A 22,400-nucleotide genomic window follows, 5' to 3' on the forward strand; every position below is an offset into this window, starting at 1 on the left:
AACAGCTGTTGAAATGTCATGTTTTGAGAATCATCTGTAGTAGTTGTAGCTTTGTTGTAGTCTGCTGTGCTGTTTACAGTGTTGACTTTGACTACTGTTGAAGTGTTGACACTCTTGACTGTTGTGCAGTGCATTGTGGACAGTAGAGTGCACTATTTTTTGTCGTGGTATTACTATTTTTGCAATTCATTCGCAATATCAATAAATTTCCATCATTATAAAGATTAGTACTCTCATTTAATTACACTAGAAATATATTTTTTAATAAATTCACTAAATTTCCTATAAAACCCAAAATTTAGAGGTTATGATTACAATTTTAAAGCTTTCCAAATGTTAACATCCAAACTGAAAATTCTCTTGTGCATGGTTCTTATTCTCAATTTTCTTTCTTGTTACGTCTATGGAGAAAAAAATAAAAGTATACCTTCAGCAGATGAAGTTACTCCATATCTACCGTATGGACCTTACGTGAAGTGTTCTTTTCTGTAAGTGCTAATCTATAATACCTATACTCTATTTTTACTGTTTTATTCAACAATTTTTTTATCAATTTGTATTGTTCATAAATTGAAAGCAATAGTACAAACCATGTTGCCTTCATTCTTAATTTTAACGTGTAATAAAATGATTTTTTCGAGTCAATATTATGTTTTTATTTTATTGATTATGTCTGGGTAGTATTTATTAATACAATATTGTACAGAAGTATCCCTCCAAATTTAATCTGATATTTGTTATTTGTGTTTAATAGATATTTGTTAGTTAGAAGAGAGAGATATTTTACTTATCAACATCAGTTCTCAGTTGACCCTTGCTGATGTAATGCTGGCAGTCTGTTGAGTTTTGAGTCTGCCAAAAGCGTTTTTTGTATTCTACTGAACATTGCAGAGGGCAGGAGGAGTACTTGTAATTGTCACTCCTCTGACTGAAACTGTCATAAAGACATAGATTCCATTGATTGGTTTGAAGGATACCAACAGGTGATTGAGTAATTTTGATTCTTGACCGGCACTTATTTGATAGATCACGTGAAAAATAAAAGAAACATTTACTGATATGGCTGTCTATATCTTATTTTGAGTGGCTCTGCAGCCCAACTAACACTTTGTGACAGATGACAGTCATGACCAATGCACCGATTCAGTTATTTGATTCTGATGTCCTTCTTCTGTAGAATACCCTAGTGTTCCAAGTTATACATCAAATTTTCTGGATCAATGATATAAGTGCAGTGGTATTCACAGCATCATTTGTCACGGTAGATGACTGAACAACTTTGTACAAATGTAATGTGTGTGTAGATTCCATCAATCTTAAATTCAGATTGAAACCCAGTAGCTCAAGATTCCTCTCCTGAATCAGTTTTTTATCAATCTAAAAAGCATTCTGTGTCTTGTATTTGTCAAGATTGAAGTAGTTCTCTGTAATCCAAGCAGAAACAACACTCAAATATTTGACTCTTAGAGCCGGTTTCCGAGCTCGGGATTTAGCTAAGTTCTAGACTTTAAACAGATGGAGTCAGAAAATTGGCTTTCCGAAACGGGGCGCTGTCGCAGTTTTTATGATAATCTTTATTTTCTTATTTCTAAAATTGGAAACGTTTTTCCTTGACGAAATGAAACATTCCTAAATAATTCAAAAGCAACTGAAACTCTACACTATTCACTCTTTATTTTATTTTGTGTTCAATTTTCTAGTTTTTCGAAATTTAATTTAAACGTGGCCTTCTACAACAACCGTTTCGGAAAGCCAATTTTCTGCTCCAGCTGTTTCAATCTAGAACTTAGCTTAATCCCGAGCTCGGAAACCGGCCCTTAGATGTAGTGTCATCGGAGGTGTGCCATCTGCATAAACCATAAACAACTAAATTGTTACCCACTGCTGAAGGCAGTTACCCACTGTTCCTGTCATTACCCATATCCATTGTTACCCACATCGTACATCATGTAGATGAAGTGTATGTTACCGAGTATGGATAACTCACCACTGCTCAAAGAAGGGTGGCCATTCAGGCAAAACTTCTTGGGAGAGGTGAGGCTTTTGACCCTGCGAAGTTTCGGAGGGGCAAAAAAAACCCAAGAGACCTGTGATGGGTGAAAAACCAGGCACAAATGTGGGTCAAGAGGCTGAGTCAATGGTGGCCGGTCGCCCTAGAGGCAACTTGGCTGCCCCTTCCTAAGCGGAAGGACCTACAAAGAAGGCCAGGAGTGGAACTCACTTAGGTCACGAGGACTAATCAGTCTGAAGAGACTGCCATGTATATCACACTGGATTGCGACAAGGATTGCAACCAGGTGATGAATGGAATGTTAGTACTGCATAGGGAAAAACTCCTGGTTCTTGTAAAGGACATAGGTATTGGTTTGACTAACTAACATATTACTTGGGAACACTGGGAGCACTTGGGAACTCGGGGTTCTTTGAACCCTGGGACCCTTGAATCCTTCCCTTCAAAAACAATAAACAATAATACAGAGTATGGATTCTTGGTTAGCCCAATGTAGGATAGATTTTATTCAGACTAGCAGGTAACCCGTGCTCCGCAAGGGACTAATTATAAACTTGACTTACTAAAATCTTGAAGAATTTAAAATACGCCTATAACCATCCTCGTTAAATTAATCATTCCTGTAGTTCAGACGTGATGATGCGTCATTCGTGAATTTCCTATCTCCTACGTGTATAATCCAATTCTTTCCTTTATTATATTATAGATAATCTGCCATTCGCCTGAACTTCCTAACCACGATCTGACAAATATTACCTTAAGAGTCTCAATGAATATTGAGACCTCATAGAACTCCAATGTGGACAGGAAAACCTGGTGGTCAACCGTGTCAAACTTTTGGGTCAAACCACACAAGGTTATTAGACCCTTAAATCCAGGTTTTCTCATAACTCTCCAAAATAGCAGACACTACTTTTCACATCGTCTGGGCTGTGTTTCTAAACCAGCCAAACTCTGAAATCTTCAACTAAACCTTAGAAACCAATCTGAGCATCTAAAAAATCTCCCTAAATTCGTAAGTTCAACTGCTTTTCAATAATGTACTCCAATATCTTTGAGAAAAAATACATGACAGCGACAGACCTAAAGTTATCAGGTAGATCATGGGAGTTTTATTTATGTACAGGTATGTGGTCTTAGCTTTATAAAATCTAGGAAGAACACTCTCCAAGATGCAAGCATTCAGGTGGAAGTTCAAGGATTGGTAGGATGACTCTTTTGACCAGATGCACAGTTACCATCCCATAGCAAAGAGCAAATGTAATGTTTCAGTCAACGCTAATATTGTTGTGATTAGTGTTCAAGACATTAGACTTCAAGTTGAATATAGATTTCATCTTACCTGGATGCCTTTGTGAGGAGGGTAATATTGATTTGAGGCAAAGTTTTGTATTATTTGATTAATTGTTTTCAGGCCAATGGAATTCATTGAATGCGAGGATCTTGTAGACCATAAAGGAAATAGAACAGCTAAAGAGGAGGCTGGCCATGGTTGTGTTAAGGTATTTTTATTAAGTTTTTCATTTGAGTTCAAAATATTAAATTTTTAGTTATAATATAGAAGAACTCTGTAAGTAATAAGTGATTTTTATAATGGCATTTAAATAGGATTTGTATGAACCCAAACCTCATTATTATTTTTCATTACTTTTTCACTGTAGAAATTACAACCTGATTCCAAATTATAAATCTTTAGATTTCATCGATGACTTTTCACGATTACGTTTGACAATCGTTCGCTAGAAGTGGGTTCAAAAACTGTTAATTGAAATTCCAGACTTCTTTAAAAATGTAAACTTTATTTTTTAATAAGAATTTCTTTGTCTTAGATTTTTATTCCAAAGAGTCGAATTGTTATAGACGAATACTCGCACTGTTTTGCAAAACCTCATAATTTCGTTTTCTTTTAATAGTTTGGAGGATACCGATTTGAAGATGTTGAGAAAGCCAAAGTCCAATGTAGTGTTCTGCCAGGAATTGAATGCTATGGACCAAGAACATTCTATAAAGATGGTTTTCCGTGTGTCAAGTAAGTTGAATTTATATTTACTTTTGTATTTATAATTTTAAGGTCACCATTCTAATAGCAACATGGTCTAAACTCTAAGGGCCGTTTGCACAGTCAAAGCTTAAACTCGATTTAATCAGATGTTGGCTTTGGCTTTAACTCAAAATGAAACACATTATAACAAACGAGACTTGACACTGATTTAATCCAGTTTAAAATGAAATTTAGTTTAAACTGTCACTGTGCAAACGGCCCTAAATGATGAAAATAGAAACAATTTAGCGAAATTGGAGTTACTTTCTATGTTGAGATATATTTTTTACTCGCTATTATAAATTCGAAAAATAAAGCATCGACTAGAAATAAAGAATGAAAATAAACGAAATGATACATCTTATAATTTACAAAATAAAGCTTTTATCAGCTTGTTATTAAGGATAAACATAATGTTGTAAAGTACGAGTTGAGTACAAACGTGCTGCATTGCGAACGTGCGTCTCAAGTTACCATTATGATATCTATAGGAGAGTACTTGCAAAGCATTTGCTAAGAAACTACAATGCTCTCACTCTATTTATTTACTTTTGCTGGCCACAGATTTCATATGAAAACAAATAGAATAAAATATTCCACCGATTTTTTATGCCCATATATGTAACTTGTCCGTTGGTAACGAGATCTCACGCTATCCGCTATGTTTATATTTATGTTCCGCATTTACGGCGAAACGCAGCAATAGACTTTCATGAATTTTGACAGGTATGTTCCTTTTTTAATTTCGCGTCGACGTCTATACAAGGTTTTTTGCATTTTAAGGATAATACAGAAGGAAAAGGAGTCTCCTTCGAACGCTAATATTACCGTAAAAATCAGACTAGTATTATCCATCATAAATCACCTGTCAAGTGGATTATAAATTGCATGCAATGACGTATGCAATTCAATATCTCAATGTAACTTGGTAAAAAATCAGGTGCTGTGTGGACTATTAATTGCATGCCTCATTAAATGCAATTTTTATGCACAATTAATTGCATGCAATTAATAACTGAAAGTAACATAGCATATTTTCTCTTTACCTTTCTCTGCTTTCAACCTGTTGCCAGTATGTCTTAAAGAGATCAGCTTTTGATGTTAGTATTTTTGATACACCAACCCCAACAGCCAATAGCTGTTTATACACCGATATCTCGCCGACACGACAGGACAGGACAGAATCCACTCTGATGGATAGTATTAGAGGAGACTGTGGTTTATAATTGCGCGAGGTCTACTGTTCACGGAACTACTAGTTTATGTTGATATGTGAGATAAATAGTAACGTTATCAATATAAATGTGAACAACACTTCATCGTTGAAACATTAATTATTTCTTTATCAGTGTGTTATGTATGTTGCACAGATACAAGGGCCATTATTTTGTGACAACGCTCATGTACAGCATTCTGCTGGGTTTCCTGGGAATGGACCGCTTTTGCCTGGGACAGACGGGCACTGGAGTCGGCAAACTGCTCACTCTGGGCGGCATAGGCATCTGGTGGATTGTCGACGTCATTCTTCTTGTAACCAACGGTCTACAACCAGAGGATGGTTCCAACTGGAACATATTTGCTTAATAGCTGTGATTTACGAAATCCTCTCAGTTTTCTATAAAAGGAGTATTATTCTTTGGTGCAATATTGACTCCTTATGAAGTGATCTTACAATATAAAGTGAAATAGATTAATATAAACTCCTTAAAATTACTTACGGTATCAATTCAGCCATCACAACTATATTAAATTCAAAAATTGCTAACAGTATAACTAATGGAAAATATCTTCTTATCCTTCCATAAATAATTTGTTTTTAAATAATATGAACAAAACATTACTAATGGAATTGATTTTGCATTGAGATATGTTTAATTCTACATCTTATGTTTGATTTCTATACATTCTACAATGAATGACTTGTGATAATGTTTTTATAGGTTAGAATAGTTATTGTAAATATCTTTTATACTTTGCATTTCTCTAGAATAAAATACAATCTGGTTTCAAGGAAATTGAAAATGTCTGATCATTCTTTTAGAAGTGTTAGTCCAGTCAATATCCTATAATATTAAACGAGCAATTTCTGTTTAGATGTTTGGATGTTTATATGTTCGTATTCCACCGGATCTCGAAAACGGCTCTAACGATTCTCACGAAATTCAGAACATAGTAGGTTTATAATATAAAAATTCGATTGCACTAGGTCTCATCCCTGGAAAAACTCGCTGAAGGACATTAAAAGGATAACTATTATTCATCCTTGGAAAAACAGCTGATATTATTATTAGTATTATTATTATTTCGTCGTCTATTGATGGAAGTGAGTGAGCGTGTTCATGTGTATGGGACTGTCAAAATTATGACTCAGCTGTTGAACGTTTGTAATCATTCAATCAGGTACTCGGTGCCGGTTGCAAAAAAGCCGGGTTACTTTCAATCCTGATTAATTCCAGTAGATCTATCTTTTTGAAATGGTCTTCTCTGATTTGGTTCACGTGAAATTAATCAGGATTAAAATTCAACCGGGCCTTTGTGAGGGAAATTTTTGCATTCCTCTGGGAATTAATCTCAATTTACTGTGATTAGATAGAACATTTCTGTATTAACTATGAATGTTAACTATAATTATTTCTACTTTGGTAATAAATCTTTTATGCTTTTGTACTCCAGAGCGAAGCTCGGTCCCCGATATTAGACATAAAAAAGGTGGTATGCATTCAACATCTTGTTCTGTAGTCCATGTATTGTAGTTCTGATTTTTTTATTGACCGAGCGAAGTGAGGTCTAAGATTCAAGTCGACAGTTTGGCATTTCTCTTAATGTTTATATGTTGCGCATTTACGGCGAAATGCGGTAATAGATTTTCATGAAATTTGACAGGTATGTTCCTTTTTAAATTGCGCGTCGACGTATATAGACCTACAAGGTTTTTAGAAATTTTGCATTTCAAGGATAATATAAAAGGAAAAAGGAGCCTCCTTCATACGCCAATATTAGAGTAAAAATCAGACTATAGAATAATTATTCATCATAAATCAGCTGTTTAGTGGACTATAATACTACCCGTTCAAAAACATCGAACATCTTGAAAATGTATCTTTCCATCAACGTTGTAGACAGTTGACTATAATAATACCCGTTCAAAAACATCGAACGTCTTGAAAATGTATCTTTCCATCAACGTTGTAGCATAGAGAAACAATAGCGTGAGTAGATATCCCATGGTATAGGGCGTTTATGTCACAACTTTTACTGTTATCTCAAGCCCATAGTCAACGTAGTTCTTTCCCGTGATGCTGTGTGACGCTGGTAGTCTCTCATATTGTGCCGTTCATACACTCTCACCCCGCCAAAACATTAAAAATCAACAGTAATCGGCTTGAGATAACAGTAAAAGTTGCGACATAAACGCCCTATACCTGGGATATCTACTTACGCTATTGTTTCTCTATGGTTGTAGACAGTTGCAGCCAGACCTGATAACAGCGCTCACACTCACATTCCGGGACGACACATTCTAGACATTTTAAATTGATAAATTATTTATTAATTTTTGAGAAAACATAACAACAGGTCAATGTAACTTACTGAGCGCGAGGTCTACTGTTCACAGAACTACTAGTGCATTATATTATTTGGATACATGAGAGAAGTCCAGAACCAATTTCTTCATGCAAAATTTCCTTGTGCTAGATACAGGGGCGTCAAGGCGGTTCAAAATCATGCATCATAAGTGAAATTCGGTCGAAAAATGGAAAATTTATTGTTTTGTTGACGAGCTGAAAAGAATGAAGTGTAGTACGATGAGATCCAAGCATTGTGTCAAAAGTTATGAGTGTTTGAAATTTTGATCCTTGAGGTGTCTTTATGGGCGCCTCTCCTCTAGGAAATACTGAAATAAAGTGCATCTAACGGGTGATTATCACCCGAACATAATCTCATGAACTTATATCATTGTGCGAAATATCAATGTGAGGACAATTCAGATGGTGATGATGATTGAAGCTAAGAATTGGTGTTTTTCACAATACAAAGAGCATTGTTTCATCAAAATTGATTTTTTTCTTTGAATTGCACTCATTTTTGAGAAATCATAACTCAGTACTCATTAGAGATAGAGAGGTCCGAATGATCTCATTTTATTCAGAATTTTTTATTCTGAAAAAACGCGACAGCAAATTTTCTGTCCGATTAACCTATTTGGCGGAAATAGTTAAAAACTGGAAAATGAACCGAAAATACGAGGTTTTTAGGCCACCCTGTATCTTGCACAAGGAAATTTCGCGTGAAGAAATTGGTTCTGGACTTCTCTCATGTATCTAAATAATATATAAAAAAATCAGAATTACAATAATTGCACGCACCAATGTATGTTGTGACTGGACTATGTCTCTTCTTCATCTTCTATAATCTTCTTTTCCTCTTGAAAGCTCACTCCTTCAACAATGTGACATATTCCTCTATGAACCTTCACATACCCAAATGCTGTAGCTAGAATTTTTATTATTCATTTTCATTTCCTCACTTTGCTGACTAAAAAATCGAATTGGTTTTTGCAAATAATTTTCAAATTTTAGTAAACATTACAACAGGTTTACTCGTTTACTTTCATTTTCTCATACATTTTATGTTGTGAGCATTAATATTCATACACTAATCCAGAATTATATTAAATTTGTATAAATTATCATTCAATATGTTTCTTTTGTATTTGTAACAGAAGATGCAATTTGAAAAAAGTATTGAAGAATCTTGGGAGAGAAGCATTGTAGAAATAATCAAAATACGTAATTGATTCAAGAGAAGAAGGGTGAAGCCTATTTGAAAATAATGAATATCAAAGTCATCTCAACATTGTTATATTTATTCCTTTAAAAACAAGCGTAGACACCAATAGCAAAAATAACTTATATTCAACATCAACAAAAAAATGGTGTTATACGTTACATTGCACTAATACTCTAAGTACGTTTATTGTTTCAATTTCAATACTTGACACGATACCTATAGGAATGTTTTAACAATAGGAGGGAAATTTGCTAAGTCGAAATATTAATTTCTAGGCTTAGCATGTGATGGTGTTGCCTTTTACTTAGTTTTGCACGAACTTATACAAAAACCAGATCAGTTACGTTATTCTTAGTGACCAGATGCACCAAACTTCCATTGGGTGGCCTATCCTCTCCTTTGCTCCAGCGGTAGAATAAACTGAAAAGCAAAAAATAGTGTGAATTAATTTGATTTTTAGGAAGCACTTATAATAAAATTGTTTGACCTGGCTGACTCGGGTCTAGTGTCAGAATTTTCAGGTCGCTCCTGATCAATTTCAGGGCCTCGAACGTGACTAACTACTTTTTAGGCAGCCGGGAACGACGAATTAATTTGTTTATCCGAAACAAGGGAGTTACCCGAGAAAAATAGCTTTCCCGGGCCGGGTTTGAACCCGGACCTAAGAATTATAAAGCCAACATCTAATCCACTATTGGGCCACTCCAGGAGACTATGACCACTCACGTGCATCTTTCATCATGAATGCGAGCACCGAGCAGCAACTTATAAAAATACATTAACAAGCCTAGATCTGTTATTAGCTGTTATTTTGCATGTTTATGCAGAACTTATTTTCTCGAATTATGAAATTTCATATATTGGGATCAATAAGGCATTCGTCAGGATAGTCATAAGGAATTACAAGATATTTTCACAAAGATGAAAGACTTTCTTCTACTAAGGAAAAAATTATTTATTACAAAGGAAACTTGCGTTAATCATCAAATCAACGGACAAAACCTTTAAAAATAATTTATAATTAACTGAAAGTGAAGGGTAAATTCCAGTAGCACTAGGAAATGCACTCGTGGTTCCAATTGATATACCGATATGCCACATTATTCCAACTGTAAATAAAGCTAACAGTAAGAATGAAAACATATAATATGGAGAGAAAATCATAAAAGTTTACATAGTAGTTCGTGAAAAATTGGAAATGTATAGATTATTATCGATTATTATATAATTATTGAAATTTACGAAAAGTAGAAGCAGACCAGACCGTCTTATCTTGCGGATTGAGGTAAGCCCATTATGAGTAGCTATCGATTATATATCGCTTTAATTTATCAATTTAAGCCATCTAAATTCAAAATTTATAGTTTTAATGTTTATTTTGGATCAACATTTTATAAAAATTGTACATGTGAAATTCTAACCTTATCTTGGACTTTGTCACCTATAAATTTGGAAGAAAAATAGCACAAGGACTTCCTTATTATTTTATCTTTCAATGTTATTACATTAGTGTCATTTGCATTGTAAATAAATAAATAAATATATAGCGTTAGACCCATGGCTGCTTGAGATCAATACTGATAACATCAGACAGTTACTTATGAGCTGCAAAATCACTATCTGGTTGTTCAGAACCCATCCAAGTAGATTCACAATCATCCCTCTTATTATCAACGTGCAATCCCATAACTTGGTACGCTTGAATGCATAATATGTCCAAGTGCACGTCAGATCATACATGAGCAAGAGAAATAAAATCTGGAAAGTGCCATTGAAAAACGTTGTGACTTGCATGTAGCTGCTCACACTGAACGCAACCACCAGCTACCGAAGTGCACGTGTTCACTGTGAGTATACCTATTCCTATCGCTCTTCCCAGATTTTGTTTCTCATCTGCACGCATCCAATGTGATCACACACTTGGGTTCGCATCGTCCACACAACAGAAAAAAACATTAAATGTCAAGTGAATGTTGCTATAGTGAGATTCACTTTTAAAAGTCAACATTGGATGTGTTGGCACAGAATAGGTACAGAATGGAAACTTGTAATCAATCGCCTATCTAAACAATGCTTTTTACATGACCCCAATACTAAACACGTCACGTGACCTTGGGAAGTTCCAATCCTGGTCTTCTGATTGGCTCGTAGTAGTGAACGAGATCAATTGATCCGGATCATTGAAGTGATCCGAACCTACCATCAATACTATTACAATGCGGCGCTTCCTAACAAGATGGCGGATTTTAGCGTCAGGGTACTAGCCAAGTTTCCGTACTGTATGTATAATGTGGTGTTGGTACGCGTTGTTGCTATTCATAAGGAATGTCAGCATCCCACTCAATCCAATCAACACTTTATGGCACGGAACAAAGTAGAATGACAATTCTTATTGAGCCTTCCTACATTGAAGAGTGCTGTGTACCAGTACAACACTGAATGTGCAGCAACATAAATTAATGGAATACTGCCATTATAACGTGGATCTCACTATAAGGCTGGCCACTAACGGTAGGACATACATGATACACATGTCATCATCATACATTGTTGCCTCATCACAGCGAAAGGCTTCAACCAAAATTTTTCGAGTTTGGGTTTTTGTATCTCCGATTTTTTGTTGTTAGTTTTTCTTCGCTGCTCTATTTGAAGTGGAATTACTTGTCCATCATTATAATTTGTAATTTCCAGTGGTTCAATTTATTTTGTTAGAAGTCTCTCGCTGATAAAACATGCATGATGACCTTGCATATGCATGTTAAACATGCATGTCCTACCGTTAGTGGCCAGCCTTAGGCTGTCATGCATGTTCATCATGCACTTACACATGTTCATCATCAGTGAGAGGCTTCTAACATGAAATAAACAACCAATAACAATTAATAAATCACTGAAAAATCACAAATTATAATTTTTACTTTTTGTGTAGTTGAGAAGTTGATATTGTGGTAATTATTCATATTGAATGAAAAAGACTAAGAAATTGTCAAAAACCACAGATTTATTGATACTTAGAAAGACCGGTTCGGTTATTACACCATTGTCAATCTCTGAAAAACTTAAGTTAGACTTAAACTAGTTTATCGAAGATTGACAATGGTGTAATAAGCGAAACCGGTCTTTCTAAGTATCAATAAATATGTAGTTTTTGACAATTTCTTGGTCTTTTTCATTCAACAAATTATAATGTTGGAAAAATAATTTAACCACAAATACATCAGCGAAGAAAAAATAAACAACAAAAAATCGGAGATCCAAAACCTAACCTCAAACAATTTTACTCGAACCGTTTCACTGTGATAACTCAACAATGTATGACGACTGTGTGTCAGCCGTAAGTGGCCAGCTTAAGGAGTATGCACAAAGAGAGCGGTCTTAGGATATAGATATCATTGAATACCGGGTGATTCGAAAAGGACTTTACAACTTTGAAAATTCATATAAATCTAATTAAGCAAGGTATAGAGCTGTTGTTGGTGATGTTTTGAAGGAAAACACTTCAAGTTTTTACTCGTGTAGTTCGCTAGTGCCTGGTCGCGCCGCACAAGCGCTAGCGGCAGTTACATCAAAGATGGCTGCCTACACTGGACCCGAGCGTGCTATTTGTGTGTTTCGGTTTTAAAAACGGCATAGTGTACCATGATATGTTGCAAAAAATGTTGATACCACAGATGACCGAGAACGAAATGTGTTCTATATGCAAGATGGCGCACGACCACACGATCTGACTGACGTCCGGGATTTTCTTAATAACCCCTTTCCAAATCAGTGGATTGGCCGTAATGCAATTGCATGGCCCCCTCGTTCCCCACACCTAACACCGCTGGATGTTTTCTTGTGGGGTTTCATAAAAGATGTACGTACCTCCTTTGCCAGCCACTCTGTCTCGTTTTTACGAGCCTTGGATTTACGCTACTGTTGAGCAAGTTACACCTGAAATGCTAGTGCGAGTCTGGAAAGTAATCGATTATCGATGGGATGTCTGCAGGATAACCAACGGAAGTCACATAGAATCTTTTTTTAAAGGTAAAAAACTTCAAGGGGCGGTTTCCGAGCTAGGGATCTATAAGTTCTGGACTTACAGAGGCCAGGACTGAAATAAGCGCTCGGGTCTAAATCGACTTTCTGAGTCACGATTTTATCTTCTAAACTCCGGGGTCTATAAAGTTCTCGACTTATTTAGTCCAGGGCCTGTTTCATAAAAGTTACAAGTCCTGTAATACAGGAGAAGTTCCTGTATTACTGGTAAAATTTAGAAGTTTGTGTTTCATAAACAAGTTTCCCTGTAAAACAATTTACAAGACATTTGCCTGTATTACAAGTAAATAATATATGACTTTATCATAGTTGTGTTTCATAAAAATAAACTTCCTGTATTACTGGACCTGTAAGATGTTGAATATTTTATCACAGTTTAGACCATCCTAAAACTTTTACAAGTGTAGGTAGAATCTTGAAAAGCGACATTTTGTTGAAAATGCAACGTGTTAAAATGAATGAAGATAGTAGTTCTAGTTCTGGTAAAGATGACTATGTTATTATTCATAGGCCAAGAATTTTCAAGGACAGAATTTCTTACAATATAATGCAGGAAACTTATCAATATTATGAACGGTTTAGATATTCAGAAAATGTACGTCCATAATATTTATGTTTTTTATTAAACGAATTTAATTAATGTCGTTAATTTAACCATTAACATTTGATAATTAACTTTTTTGAAACATTACTACTCACATAACTGTTATAAGTTATGTAAGTTAAGTGGTTTTTATAATTTCTCAACTATTTATCATTAACAAAGTTATTTTCCAGCATGAATGCAAATCAAGCTTTCCTCAATAAAGCGTTATTGGAAATATTCAAAAAATGTACGTCCATAATGTTTTTTATCAAACAAATTTAATGTCGTTAATTTAATTATTAACATTCGATAATTAACTTTTTTGAAACATTACTACTCACATAACTATTATAATAAGTTATGAAAGTTAAGTAGACCTAGTTATTATAATTTCCGAACTATTTATCATTAACAAAGTTATTTTCCAGCATGAATGCAATCTGCCTCCAGCAATTATAAACTCCAGGGTCTAACGTGATTTCTAAACTCCAGAGTCTATTTAAGTCCTCAACTAAGTTAAAGCTCTGACTCGGAAAGCCAATTTTCTGACTCCAGAGTTTAAAGCCAGTTAAAGTCTAGAACTTAGCTAAATCCCGAGCTCGGAAACCGGCCCTAAGTGTTTTCCTTTAAAACAACACCAAAACCAGCTCTGTACCTTGTTTAATAAGATTTATATGAATTTTCAAAGTTGTCAAGTCCTTTTTGAATCAAACGGTATTTATATATATCACTTGAGACCGCTGGAGCTTGGAAAATATTATATTGTTTATATTTAGTGATATTATACATACACTGATACATATCATTCTTAACTATCAATGATTGGGAAAGGAACAACAGGCTTAAAGCCCAAAACTGTTCCTTTCCCAAATTTAGATAGAAATTGTCCAAAAATAGGTTATGTTTACACTTCACGATTCGACTGTGTGCACACTACCTCAATTAACTGGCAGGGTACTAGCAGGTAATCGTGCTCGGCAACAGTCTAATTGAAAACTTGATAAACTGGACCTACTGTGATCTTGAAGAAGTCATTCAAAATAGGCCTATAACCATCCTCGGTAAATTAAGAATCTCTATGCAAAATTTCAAGTTCATCAGTTCAGTGGTGATGATGCGTCAATCGTGAATTTCCTATCTAATCATAATTATTATAGATATATGTTTTCATGTACAGTGTATACTTAGGTATGTGAGACATGTGTACATTTTCCATAAGTTGAATGAATGAATAATATAAGTGAATTGGTGACTTACTCGGCAACAAACTCGAGTGGAGTCCAGGTGGACTTGTCGGCGTCAGGCATCCACTTGCGGTTCATGGGCGTGTCGAGTGTGACGGGCAGGATGGCCACTGACAGTGAGTTGGCCGGCAGACCACTGTTCTCCCCCGCCAGCGACTTAGTCAGCTGGTGTACGGCCGCTTTTGCCATGCCGTAACCAATCATACCTGGCAAATGCAATGCCAAATCATATTTTATTGCCAACAAAAAACAAATTTACATAGAATGCAAGAGCGAGCCAAAAACTCTTCAAATAAATTAAATGGTACCACCAATTATATTATTATTATATTAATCATGAATGAGTGCCCCTTTGATATTATTCAACTCTTTTTCCCAAACAGCTAATATAACTTTGGGCTTTGTAGTTTCTGAAGGATAATATAATTATTTTGTAATTTTTTCATGTTATGTAAACTTATGGGACAATAAAGAAGTTTCAAAATTAAATCAATTCAAAATCAATCTGTCAGTTTTGATTCAAGCTTGCTTTTTGGGAGGGCCTTAAATAATTAGGAATTAACTGATTATTGACAAATCATTAACTGATTATTGAAAATTTTGCAATTTAGATGTAGTTATTCATAACGATATTCAATGTAATCATATATTTGCAATGCTATTGTAGAATTGTAAAATTATTGGACAATAGAAAAATTTGATTAGATTTATTCAAGCTATAATCAGATACCGTATTGAAAACACATTGAGATCTTACAAATTCGAAACTCACAGGACCATCGACATATCTTTTATTATGAAATTTCATATTGAAATGTTGGATTCATCAATTTATTGATAGCTGGATTATACTAGAGTTTTGAACAAAGCCGACTTAAAATAAACATGACAGTATAAATATATAAATAATATGATAATTTCGGAAAGAAACGGTTGCGAATTACTAAGGTTCAGCTTTCTAATCTGAGTGCCAATTGCACAAAAGCCGGTTAAATTTTAATTCTGATTAATTTCACGAGAAACAATCAGGAAAGCAGTCTTTTAAAAAGTTATTCCCTGATTGGTTCTTATGGAATTAATTATGATTAAAATTTTACCGACTTTTGTGCAACCGGGCCTGAGAGTGACTCAATATTGAATAAGCGACTAGGAGAAACATCAATGACAAAGAACAAGGAAAAATATATAAACTAACGTTTTATTCAAAATCTACTGTAGTTCTTTTTTATATAAAAATGTCAAATCAATTGGGCAATTCACATAACATTCTATTAGAATAATATTTATGATACTATCGTATTATTAACATGTTCCATAACATTGAAAAACGTTATCAACATTGCATTCCAAAACGGTAGAAAGGATTCAGGATTTCTTACATTCTAGTAGGTTGTATCATTCAGTAATATGATCGATTGAAGGTAGAGATTATCAATAATTATTGTATATTCATCTTCTTGATAGTGAACGGATAATTTTAATAATAAACAATCATCTAATACTTACGGGGGTAAAACAATAACTACTTCGAATTCAAACAGATTTTTATATTAACATTTATGAAAATTATTCAAGTTACTAGATAAAATAAATTTAATGGATACTTGACACATTGTCAAGTCAACGATTTAGAAAAAAAATGTTTTATAAACATTTTTATAAATATAATTGATTAGAATAATACATCTTAGTACTCACTTAAATGTTAGATTCATGCAGTTGAATGAAATGTAGTGTTGTTTGAAATATTACCGGGGGTTGGTCCAAGAGCGGGTTTGGCACCAGGCAGCGACACGAGGCCCCCTTCCTTCAGGTAATTCGAAGCAATCGAAGCAGCTATCACTGAACTCCACACGCTCTGTTTCCACATCATATCCGAATTCTTCACAAATTCTGTAAAAAATAAGAGAATAATATACAAACGATCTAGATACATTGGATCAAGTTTGCTATCTTGGTGGTTTCTATTGAATTTCGACCGTGAGATGCGACAAAAAAAGTTATTGTATTAATGTAATTTATCTAACTCTTCTTATTGTGTCATGATACAATAAAAACACTAGAGACATGTTTCACATCTACTAATTCTAATCCTAATTTCAGGTCGTATTTTAGGTCTTGTCTAGACATATCTTAGATTTATTGGATTCATCTCATTTATCTAACTCTTCTTATTGCGTCATGATGTAATAAAAACACTAGATGGGTTTTAGGTCTACTAGAAATTTTTAATAGATCATTGCTAGTAGAAAAGACAACATAATTATTGTGTTTTAATTTTATCTTCTCTGAATACAGTGTTAAACTTCTTATTCATTTTTTTCGATTTAGATCATATTATCTATTATGATTAGCCACAATACGGCCATCCTAACCACGAATTAATAACATAAAAGTAGGTAAAATAAGGTCCATGAAAGTGAATGCTGGAAAAGCCTATCACTTAACAAGTAATTAATATTTTTTATTCATTCATTAAATTTTTTTTCCAAAAAAATGAATGGATTCAGAGGATTAATAAAAAGTATTTCACCTCTACTATCAATGTAATATGTGTTGAGGCCACATGTTTCTGGAAGTTTAATTCTGATTCTGAATTTCAAACATTGATAAGTAAAAAATGATTCATTATAATTATTATCTTAGAATTCACAAGATTTTTCAAGATATCAATCACCAATCGAGTTTACATTTTCAAATAGAAACAATTCTACTATAGTAAGATCTTATCGAATAAGAACTAAAATTTATAGTATCGATTATTATCCTATTACAACAAGAAATTGGTATCAATGAACTGAAATGAATCGTTAGAGGAGATAATGTTTCAGGCTAATCTCAATGACAGTAATAACTGCCGTCTCTTCCGTTAATCTGAATGAGGGGAGCATCAATAGCAACAGTCATTCACTTTAAAGACATTCACACTCATAGCTAACTGGTTGACAGAATGCAGGATGAGGTTGTTAGAATTTTGAAAAACCTAATAAAATACTTCAACTACTATCATGTAGAAAGAACTGATTGAATGTGGATTACTATATTTTAAAATCCTTTCTAACTCTACCATTACAACAGAAAATAATTATAAATCTAGTTCAAAAATACCATGATATAATTAACTATGTATATATGATTCCTAAAGGTAGGCGCACTCAGATCGTCATCGGACGGACGGCACGCATCGGACGATTATATTTGATGCATTGTTTTCAATTGGAGTGTTCAAATCTAATCGTCCGATGACGATCTGTATGCGCCTACCTTAAAAGTCGAATGTGTCTCCACAATAGATCAAGTTCAAAAGCATTTGTATTAGTTATTCAAAAAGCTGTAAAGTATACAATATAAACATTTTTAGGGTACCGGTGCTTATAAATTTGGATTTGAATATAAATAAATACCTATAAATTTGGTATCAGTTATTTAAAAAGCTCTACAGTCTGCAATATAACAATCATACCAATACATTTTCTCTCTATCATGGAAACCCTGTTAAAACTTTACGGAGTGTAACCCTCATAACAACGTAGCAAAATACAGTACTTATACCTGATTTTGAGTTACTGTCAGAAAATGTGAACGTTCGTTTGAATGTTGCTAGATTTACTCCAGTGCAAAGAACAATTGCAATTATCCATTTAATGAAAGTTCTAAGGATTTGGTATTCTTTGAATAAATAATGTTCAAGAATAAAACATTAAGACTAACCTTTGGAGGCAGCATTGCCACCAGCCCAGCCTCCAGCGACGCAAATGACTGCATCCACCTTATCTCCAGTCAGCACACTTTGCAACTGGCTCAGAACCTTTGATTCCTAGAAATAGCGGAGAATATAACAAATATTAATCGATAATAGCCTTTGCAACTATGTTCTGTTTTGTTAGATTTGACATCCTTTACATGGACTAGAAGACATCTGCCACAAATAATGAAAAAAATACTTGGCAATGTTGGATAGATTCTTTTACATAAAAATAACCAATTATATTCTGAACAGTGGAACAACCGGAAACCCAATCTTCAGAGAGTTCCAAGATTTTTTCCAATTAACTAATTTAATGTAATATTAAAAAGCAATGGAAAACTTTAGTAATCTTGCATAATATGGATAAACCTTGAATCACAGTGATCAATCGGCAGGTGAGTGTCAGACATATTTAGAAAAATAAGAATAATCATATTTTCAATAATAGAATATCAACATTTTTCTAGGCATACCTGTTGAAGCCAATCATCCTCTACTTGGACGACAATATTTGCATCGGCTTGCTCATTCTCTTTCATATCAATGCATCCTACCCACTGCAAAAAAATGAACATTCAAGTTTCTTAAGACAGCATTTACATTGAGTATTATATTAATATTAGCTTCATTATATTAATTTTCACTGCATTTAAAGTTTATGTTCAACTTTGATTCCATGATAGTAAGGTTGAGTGGAAGAGAGTGCTGTGTGCGCCTCAACTCAGATCTCCAGGAGAATAATGGCTATATAATAATTATATAGAGATAATTATTCTCTCTATTCATAGATTCATTCGCAATAGACTTTCGACTTATGGCTGTGCAAAGGCTAAAAATAAACTTTCTACTCGTGATATTTTTCTAAGTTTTTCGATTTGTATATCATCAAGCTATCAAAATGAAAAAGTTTTTACAGGAAATTTTTTTCTGATCACTTTTAGAGATATGAGCGCCTAAAGATCAAATTTTTGGTACAGAACATTTCAAATTCGGTAAGAGATAAATCCATGAGATTTAGAGGATAGATTCTTCATGATATTGTTGATCTAGTAAAAAAATTTTCTAAAAATACCAATTTTTAAGTTAGTTTTATTCAATTTACTAAAAATAACAAAAAATAACTTTTAGTTGAGTTATATTTGGTAAATTGAATAACTTTTTCAAAAATTGATATTTTCGGAAAATTTTTGTATTACTAGATCAACAATACCATGAAGAATCCATCCTCTCTATCTTATGAATTTATAACTTACCAAATTTGAAATGTTCTGTCCCAAAAATTCAAACTTCAGGCGCTCATATCTCAAAAAGTAATGATCGGAAAAAATGTTTTCTTGAGAAAACTTTCTCATTTTGATAGCTTGATGATATACAAATCGAAAAACTTGGAAAAATATCACGAGTAAAAAATTTATTTTTAGCCTTTGCACATCCTTAAAATGAATCATTTAATTATTAGAATAACTAAGTTAAACTGAATACTTAAGATTTAAAATATAAATAAAAACCGAGTGACCGAGTGTGGAGAATCAGGTCTGGTGTCAGAGCTTTTAGGTCGCACCTGATCAATTTCGGGGCTTTGATATGTAATGAATTAGCGACTGTTATAGTGTTATAAGGCAGCCAGGAACGACAAATTTACGAGTCCATCGGAAACACGCGAGTAGTCAAAGAAAAATATCTTGGCTGGCTGAGAATCAAACCTAAGATGACTCTAGTTTACAAAGTCAGAGTCTAAATTACTCCACTACGACGTACTGCCACACTTGAACTTGGGATTATTAATAACTTACTGATTCAAGACAGTAGTACGGTACATAACAAATTATTTTTGATAACAGCCTCAAAACACTAATATTCAATAATTATTATATCTACACCAAGTAATTTCAGTCACTTTGTTTGATCATGTTGGAAAATCATATATTTTTTCTGAGCACAACACACAACCTAGCACGGAAACTTACAAAAGTGAGGCTCGTATTACACTGGGACCCAGAGAGACACCAGGAGGCAGATGTTTTCTTACTGCCTAGCTTTAGTGACTGAGGGCATTATACTCATAGTTCTAATGGTCTTAAACTAGGGACATAAGTACTCACTTTTATCTTTGGTGTTACTGAAAGTATTGAAACACAATAGAATATATCAAGTGACATTTTATTTGATCACAGTACAACTAGTTTCAACTCTTCAAGATCCATGTTTAAGTGTAGATGAAATGAATAAACATCATTGAATTACTGCAAATTAGTTATTGAATTAATGCAAAACGCGATTGGGAGCATTTTGCTGTACCAGTAAGACATCAGTCTAAACGTCGCTTGAATGCAAAAACTAGGTATTTTGACTGGCGTCCCTAGTCTAATAACCGTAAGAATTAATGCCCTGCGACTTACTTGGAAAGCGGTGTGTGGCCACAGTGGTGTGGTAGTGAGGAAAGTTCACTTTATTCCAGCTGTTTCATTATTGGTGTCTCCCAGCCTGATTTATATTCATTCTAATTGGAACCTCAAGTCCCCTGCATACAGGAACTTCCAGTGGCGTTCATTAATAGCCGCTATAGTAAAGGCAATCCCTATCACATAGGCTCGAGGACATTAGCAGTGTCCGAAACCCTTCTTATTGAAACAGTAGACAGAATTTTAGTAGCTGTCAATTAATGGCCAGGTCTAATGGATGTCATTCTTGTCCCTATATGTAAGAGTCTCAAATAATGTGTTTAAGCCTACCTATGCTAAAACTTTGAACAATCAGCATGATAAATGAAAAAAATATGATATTTATAAGGAATTCTGACAGTTTAATGTGAATCTCACAGAAAATGGAAAGGAAAGAAAGATGGAAAACGTTTTATAAGTCATAGTTTCAACAATCTAAAGAGCTCCTATTGTCTTGTGGCAGCCTTCTTCAAGGATCAGCCAACATTGCTACCGGCAAATTTGTTCAGTAATTATCACATTTAAAAGAAGTAAAAAAATAGTGATAACTTTGATTATGTAACAGGTATAGTTGAAATGAAACAAAAATAATATTGCAAAAATAAACAATTTTCTTGGTTAAATAGGCTTATGCAAAAACTTCAAGAGAAGAAACTCACCCAGTTTTGAGTTTTGAAGTGTTTCACACAAGCGGCACCAAGTGCTCCTTTTCCGCCATAAATCAGAACACGTCCCAACGATGAAGACATCTTATTTCAGTGCTTTTAAATATAAAAATTAACCACCTGTGGCTTTTACAAATTATTTTGGCAAGCAGAAAGTTTGGTTAGAATATTGAAAGTTAGTGCAGCAAGGTATCCAGGTCAAATTGAAGGATATCTAGTTGATTCGGAAGAGAATTTTTAAATGATCCTTTTACTTTCCTTTCACCAAAGAACAGGAAAGAGTAGGGCGTCAACTCTGGACTCCAGACAAGGTAAACAAGAAGAGTTGCAGGGGAACTTTCACAGCCGAAATGATAAATGGACCAGAAAACCGGCTGGAGGCTGGAATATAAATTTCAATACCAGCTGATCAAAAGCTTCTACAAAAATTCATAGGTGTCGCTAGCAGCACAAACTCCGCGAAATTCAAATGTGTTCCAAACATACGAAACCCTTAATTATTTTGGTCATGGAAAAGAACTTCCTGATTTATGATAATTAATAAAAACAATATGAAAACTTGTAGTACCCTTTACTAGTAGTTCAGAGAACAGTAGAATTCGCTACACTCACTAAAATCACTATTGACACATGCCCGCCTATTCACACACAAACGAATTGGATTTAGAGTATGATGATTTAAATGCAATAGGATCGGTGGAGGACGCTGAGAAATGAAAGTTCTTTACATTTTTGAGCTAGGATGCACGGTTAGAGATAAAAAATCTGAAACTTGAAATGTGGATCTGGGGGGGGGATGATTGAATTATAAAAAATTCAAAATTTTCAACATATA

At 34.1% G+C, this 22,400-nt stretch overlaps 2 protein-coding genes across 2 annotated transcripts; one reads left to right on the forward strand and one right to left on the reverse strand.

Moving 5' to 3' along the window:
• Positions 1 to 43: 43 nt before the first annotated feature.
• Positions 44 to 6,067, forward strand: LOC111050729 (TM2 domain-containing protein CG11103). Its single transcript, XM_022337079.2, has 4 exons — positions 44 to 488; positions 3,426 to 3,513; positions 3,925 to 4,040; positions 5,423 to 6,067. The coding sequence occupies exons 1-4, from the start codon at positions 334 to 336 to the stop codon at positions 5,634 to 5,636; spliced, it is 573 nt and encodes a 190-aa protein (XP_022192771.1). The 5' UTR covers positions 44 to 333; the 3' UTR covers positions 5,637 to 6,067.
• Positions 6,068 to 8,898: 2,831 nt separating this feature from the next.
• On the reverse strand, positions 8,899 to 21,977 carry LOC111050728 (dihydropteridine reductase). The gene is made up of 6 exons (XM_022337078.2): positions 21,560 to 21,977; positions 18,933 to 19,016; positions 18,423 to 18,528; positions 16,464 to 16,604; positions 14,725 to 14,917; positions 8,899 to 9,263 (listed from the first exon to the last, which is right to left on the reverse strand). The coding sequence occupies exons 1-6, from the start codon at positions 21,647 to 21,649 to the stop codon at positions 9,164 to 9,166; spliced, it is 714 nt and encodes a 237-aa protein (XP_022192770.1). The 5' UTR covers positions 21,650 to 21,977; the 3' UTR covers positions 8,899 to 9,163.
• Between the last annotated feature and the right edge of the window lie 423 nt (positions 21,978 to 22,400).

Source organism: Nilaparvata lugens, chromosome 4 (genome assembly GCF_014356525.2).
Source record: "Nilaparvata lugens isolate BPH chromosome 4, ASM1435652v1, whole genome shotgun sequence".
NCBI classification, from domain to species: domain Eukaryota; kingdom Metazoa; phylum Arthropoda; class Insecta; order Hemiptera; family Delphacidae; genus Nilaparvata; species Nilaparvata lugens.

What these genes read in the sequence shown, in the direction of transcription:
- LOC111050729 (XM_022337079.2), top strand. Translation starts at nt 334, where the DNA reads ATGTTAACATCCAAACTGAAAATTCTCTTGTGCATGGTTCTTATTCTC. An exon ending in TACGTGAAGTGTTCTTTTCT is followed by an intron (nt 489 to 3,425) that starts GTAAGTGCTAAT and finishes AATTGTTTTCAG; the next exon opens with GCCAATGGAATTCATTGAAT. An exon ending in CTGGCCATGGTTGTGTTAAG is followed by an intron (nt 3,514 to 3,924) that starts GTATTTTTATTA and finishes TTCTTTTAATAG; the next exon opens with TTTGGAGGATACCGATTTGA.
- LOC111050728 (XM_022337078.2), bottom strand. Translation starts at nt 21,649, where the DNA reads ATGTCTTCATCGTTGGGACGTGTTCTGATTTATGGCGGAAAAGGAGCA. An exon ending in CGCTCTTGGACCAACCCCCG is followed by an intron (nt 14,918 to 16,463) that starts GTAATATTTCAA and finishes TGCATTTGCCAG; the next exon opens with GTATGATTGGTTACGGCATG. An exon ending in CCACTCGAGTTTGTTGCCGA is followed by an intron (nt 9,264 to 14,724) that starts GTAAGTCACCAA and finishes TTTGCTTTTCAG; the next exon opens with TTTATTCTACCGCTGGAGCA.